Source organism: Mizuhopecten yessoensis, unplaced genomic scaffold, assembly GCF_002113885.1.
Source record: "Mizuhopecten yessoensis strain PY_sf001 unplaced genomic scaffold, ASM211388v2 scaffold10963, whole genome shotgun sequence".
Classification (NCBI taxonomy): Eukaryota; Metazoa; Mollusca; class Bivalvia; order Pectinida; family Pectinidae; genus Mizuhopecten; species Mizuhopecten yessoensis.
The window spans coordinates 66674-72925 of NW_018408809.1; the positions used below are offsets into that span (position 1 = coordinate 66674).

Genomic DNA, 6252 nt, shown 5'->3' on the forward strand with positions numbered 1-6252 from the left:
TGTAGATCATGTATGGGACACACTACCTATGCCTGTATAATGTAGAACATGTATGGGACACACTTACTAGACCTGTATACTGTAGAACATGTATGGGACACTCTACCTAGGCCTGTATACTGTAGAACATGTATGGGACACTCTACTTAGACCTGTATACTGTAGAGCATGTATGGGACACACTACCTGGGCCTGTATAATGTAGAACATGTATGGGACACTCTACCTAGGCTTGTATACTGTAGAACATGTATGGGACACTCTACCTAGGCCTGTATAATGTAGAACATTATGGGACACACTACCTAGGCCTGTATAATGTAGAACATGAATGGGACAAACTGCGTTGGCCTGTATAATGTAGAACATGTATGGGACGCTCTACTTAGGCTTGTATTCTGTAGAACATGAATGGGACACACTGCGTTGGCCTGTATAATGTAGAACATGTATGGGACACTCTACTTAGGCTTGTATTCTGTAGAACATGAATGGGACACACTGCGTTGGCCTGTATAATGTAGAACATGTATGGGACACACTACCTGGGCCTGTATAATGTAGAACATGTATGGGACACTCTACCTAGGCTTGTATACTGTAGAACATGTATGGGACACTCTACTTAGGCTTGTATTCTGTAGAACACATGTATGGGACACACTACCTAGGCCTGTATAATGTAAAACATGTATGGGACACACTACATAGGCCTGTATAATGTAGAACATGAATGGGACACACTGCGTTGCCCTGTATAATGTAGAACATGTATGGGACACACTACCTCGGCCTGTATAATGTAGAACATGTATGGGACCCTCTACCTAGGCCTGTATACTGTAGAACATTTATGGGACACTCTACTTAGGCTTGTATTCTGTAGAACACATGTATGGGACACACTACCTAGGCCTGTATACTGCAGAACATGTATGGGACACTCTACCTAGGCTTGTATACTGAAGAACATGTATGGGACACTCTACTTAGGCTTGGATACTGTAGAACATGTATGGGACACTCTACTTAGGCTTGTATTCTGTAGAACATGAATGGGACCCACTGCGTTGGCCTGTATAATGTAGAACATGTATCCTAGGCCTGTATAATGTAGAACATGTATGGTACACTCTACCTAGGCCTGTATAATGTAGAACATTATGGGACACACTACCTAGGCCTGTATAATGTAGAACATGAATGGGACACTCTACCTATGCCTGTATACTGTATAGCATGTATGGGACACTCTACCTAGGCCTGTATACTGTATAACATGTATGGGACACTCTACCTAGGCCTGTATAATGTAGAACATTATGGGACACACTATCTAGGCCTGTAAAATGTAGAACATGAATTGGACACACTGCCTAGGCCTGTATACTGTAGAACATGTATGGGACACTCTACCTAGGCCTGTATAATGTAAAACATGTATGGGACACTCTACCTATGCCTTTATACTGTATAGCATGTATGGGACACTCTAACTAGGCCTGTATACTGTATAGCATGTATGGCACACTCTACCTAGGCCTTTATACTGTAGAACATGTATGGGACACACTACCTATGCCTGTATACCATGGAACATGTATGGAATACACTACCTAGACCTGTATAATACTTTAGAATATGTATGGGACACTCTATGTACATTCCAAGTATAGAATTATCATCAGGAGGTAATACTCACTATTGCTAACAAGGCAGCTAGGACAATCAGGGTGGCCAGGTGTCGCACAATCTGTACCTGCAGCAAAAATACACATATCGTCAATTCAAAAGTAAGACCTCGGCAATATATACGGTATGAAGTTAGCCAGTTTCTTTGTATCTGGTCTGACTGTAGACAGACACCAAAGAGTCAAAGTACTACTCCTTCTGCCATACTTGTGAAATATATATGGTATTCAAAGGAAACCATTGAATTTACTATTTTTTCCATGTTTATGATATGTAACAGGTAAAAATGTAATTTAACACTGAAGTGTCTGTACTGTTGTACGGTACAACACTCTAGTGTCTTTGGGCCAGGCGAGAAAAATGTTGGTGCCAGCTGATCAAACTAAAGGACGGAAAACTGATACTGTTATACTGTGTAAGCTTAGAAGTTCTATGAACCAGATGAGTTAAAAATCTCAGATGTTTTGCATAAGAGTTAATTTCTTACAAAGAAAAAATGTCTTAATATGAAAGTTGTTCACATATAAATTCAAAATAAGTCTTACATGAAAAACATGAGGTCCATTGGACCTGTATTGCTCACCTGCATTAGAACATCTTTATATGAAATTTCCTCAAAACCAGACAAGATCTATGTTCTAACCAAACTGGGACCACAATATCTGGACTTTCAACTAATCAGGGGCCTCCATTGGTTGCCATGTTAACAGATTTTGCAATAAGTAATATGTCATATTACAGGGTGTAATTAGACAATACTTTAATTTTCATTCAAGTATAAGCTTTTATAAACCTAGAAACTAATTTTTAACAATTTATGAAAACTACACCATATAATATGATAATCTAGCTGTACAATTTCTAATGAACGCAGGGGTCACATCAACCTCATTCAATTAAGAAATTTTTGTTCTCCCTCAATAATGTTTTTTGACCAAATTTTGTACAATCCACTCCGGCAATTAGGGGGTATTAGCGTCTTAAAGCAAAATATTAAATAATTTTCCTCTTTGGGGCCTGGTCTTCCTAGCCCCAGGGGTCGAACCAATCTCATTTATTTGGGAAATGATTGCCATCCCCTAGTGATGTGACAGACTAAATTTGGTTGAAATCCTCTCTTGCATTTAGCAGGTGATGCGTTTTAAAACAAATTTAGCTAAGTTCCCCTTCAGGGCCCCGCCCCCCTGGCCTCAGGGGTCGATCCAACATAATTTATTTAAGAAATGATTGCCCTCCACTAGTGATGCTTCAGACTTAATTTGGTTGAAATCCTCACTGGCGTTAAGTAGGAGATGCGTTTTAAAGCAAATTTAGCTACGTTCCCCTTCAGGGCCCCGCTCCCCTGGCCTCAGGGGTCGAACCAACCTCAGTTATTTAAGAAATGATTGCCTTCCACTAGTGACTAAATTTGGTTGAAATCCTCTTTGGCATTTAGGAGGAGATAGGTTTTAAAGAAAAAGTTGACGACGGACGGCGACGCTACATCAGAATTAATGCCCCACATTAAAGTTCAAGTGCCCCTTTCTACCTTTTTGCGTGAGACTGAGAGCCAGACATAGGTTACGTTAAGTGTGGAGCGGCCTTACATGGAGTCGGGGCTGTAATTATTACATCTGATCAGTATTGCCTCGAGTCAGAACAATCTAAATATGGAAATGCAGCACCTCCTCTCATCAGGCAAGCACACACATCGGCATATAATAGATACTTGCTACATAGCCTCTGCTTCTGATCCTGCTCAAGCCTCACTTCTTTCGTAATATAATTGTTCATACTTATCACTCCCACACACAGGTCTTGTAAGCAAGCAAATGTCCCACAATGCTTGAAATGAGATATCACTGTCTGGCAAAATAAATAATCTTCTTAACAGCAAACAAACACCAGACAGTGAAACCGATATAATGCCTCAGTTTGTAATACAAGTGTTTAGCATCTGTCTGATAGGAGTAAGTTAATAGTTAACCAATCACTTGTTGATGTTTTCTTCTTCTCCTGTCTGAGGAGTGATCCCCTCACTTGAACCCTACACTTGTACAGATATCTAGTCTCCTGCCTGAGGAGTGAACCCCTACACTTGTACAGATGTCTAGTCTCCTGTCTGAGGAGTGAACCCCCTACACTTGTCCAGATGTCTAGTCTCCTGTCTGAGGAGTGAAACCCTACACTTGTACATATATCTAGTCTCCTGTCTGAGGAGTGAACCAATCACTTGTACAGATTTCTAGTCTCCTGTCTGAGGAGTGAATCCCTATACTTGTACAGATTTCTAGTCTCCTGTCTGAGGAGTGAACCTCTCACTTGTCCAGATTTCTAGTCTCCTGTCTGAGGAGTGAACCCCTACNTCTAGTCTCCTGTCTGAGGAGTGAACCCCTACACTTGTACAGATATCTAGTTCCATGTCTGAGGAGTGAACCAATCACTTGTACAGATATCTAGTTCCCTGTCTGAGGAGTGAACCAATCACTTGTTCAGATTTCTAGTCTCCTGTCTGAGGAGTGAACCCCTACACTTGTACAAATATCTAGTCTTCTGTCTGAGGAGTGAACCCCTCACTTGTACAGATATCTAGTCTCCTGTCTGAGTAGCGAACCCCTACACTTGTGCATATATCTAGTCTACTGTCTGAGGAGTGAACCCCTACACTTGTACAGATATCTAGTCCCCTGTCTGAGGAGTGAACCCCTATACTTGTACATATATCTAGTCTCCTGTCTGAGGAGTGAACCACTACACTTGTACAGATATCTAGTTCCATGTCTGAGGAGTGAACCAATCACTTGTTCAGATTTCTAATCTCCTGTCTGAGGAGTGAACCCCTTTACTTGTACAGATATCTAGTCTACTGTCTGAGGCTTTAACCCCTACACTTGAACAGATATCTAGGCTCCTGTCTGAGGAGTGAACCTCTACACTTGTACAGATATCTAGTCCCCTGTCTGAGGAGTTAACCCCTACACTTGTACAGATGTCAAGTCTCCTGTCCGAGGAGTGAACCCCTACACTTGTACAGATATCTAGTTCCATGTCTGAGGAGTGAACCAATCACTTGTACAGATTTCTAGTCTCCTGTCTGAGGAGTGAACCCCTCACTTGTAAAGATATCTAGTCTCCTGTCTGAGGAGTGAACCAATCACTTGTTCAGATTTCTAGTCTCCTGCCTGAGGAGTGAACCCCTACACTTGTACAGATGATATCTAGTCACCTGTCTGATTAGTTAACCCCTACACTTGAACAGATATCTAGTCTCCTGTCTGATTAGTGAACCCCTACACTTGAACAGATATCTAGGCTCCTGTCTGAGGAGTGAACCTCTACACTTGTACAGATATCTAGTCTTCTGTCTTACACTTGTACATATATCTAGTCTCCAGTCTGAGGAGTGAACCCCTACACTTGTACAGATATCTAGTCACCTGTCTGATTAGTGAACCCCTACACTTGAACAGATATCTAGTCTCCTGTCTGAGGAGTGAACCTCTCACTTGTCTAGTCTCATGTCTGAGGAGTGAACTCCTACACTTGTACAGGTGTCTAGTCTCCTGTCTGAGGAGTGAACCACTACACTTGTACAGATATCTAGTCTACTGTCTGAGTAGTGAACCCCTCACTTGAACAGATATCTAGTCTCCTGTCTGAGGAGTGAACCTCTACACTTGTACAGATGTCTAATCTCCTGTCTGAGGAGTGAACCCCTACACTTGTACAGATATCTAGTATTCTGTCTGAGGAGTGAACCCCTTTACTTGAACAGATATCTAGTCTCCTGTCTGAGGAGTGAACCCCTACACTTGTACAGATATCTAGTCTCCTGTCTGAGGAGACTAGATATCTGTTCAAGTGAAGGGGTTCACTCCTCAGACAGAATACTAGATATCTGTCTGAGGAGTGAACCCCTACAATTGTACTTATATCAAGTCTACTGTCTGAGGAGTGAACTAGTCTCCTGTCTGAGGAGTGAACCCCTACACTTGTACTTATATCAAGTCTACTGTCTGAGGAGTGAACCTCTCACTTGTCTAGTCTCCTGTCTGAGGAGTGAACCACTACACTTGTACAGATATCTAGTCTACTGTCTGAGGAGTGAACCCCTACACTTGTACAGATGTCTAGTCTCCTGTCTGAGGAGTGAACCTCTCACTTGTCTAGTCTCGGGTCTGAGGAGTGAACTCCTACACTTGTACAGGTGTCTAGTCTCCTGTCTGAGGAGTGAACCACTACCCTTGTACAGATATCTAGTCTACTGTCTGAGTAGTGAACCCCTCACTTGTACATATATCTAGTCTCCTGTCTGAGGAGTGAACACCTCACTTGAACCCTACACTTGTACAGATATCTAGTCTTCTGTCTGAGGAGTGAACCCCTACACTTGTACAGATGTCTATTCTCCTGTCTGAGGAGTGAACCCCTACACTTGTACATATATCTAGTCTACTGTCTGAGGAGTGAACCTCTCACTTGTCTAGTCTCAGGTCTGAGGAGTGAACTCCTACACTTGTACAGGTGTCTAGTCTCCTGTCTGAGTAGTGAACCCCTCACTTGTACATATATCTAGTCTCC

At 42.1% G+C, this 6252-nt stretch overlaps 1 protein-coding gene across 1 annotated transcript in view; it reads right to left on the bottom strand.

Annotated features, from left to right (window-relative positions):
* LOC110464134 (probable C-mannosyltransferase DPY19L3) overlaps positions 1-6252 on the bottom strand; it is a 62368-nt gene that overhangs the window by 12342 nt on the left and 43774 nt on the right. The window contains exon 14 of the mRNA XM_021519200.1: positions 1703-1759. Within this exon, the coding sequence (XP_021374875.1) occupies positions 1703-1759 (57 nt within the window). The remainder of the gene's footprint in view (positions 1-1702; positions 1760-6252) is intronic.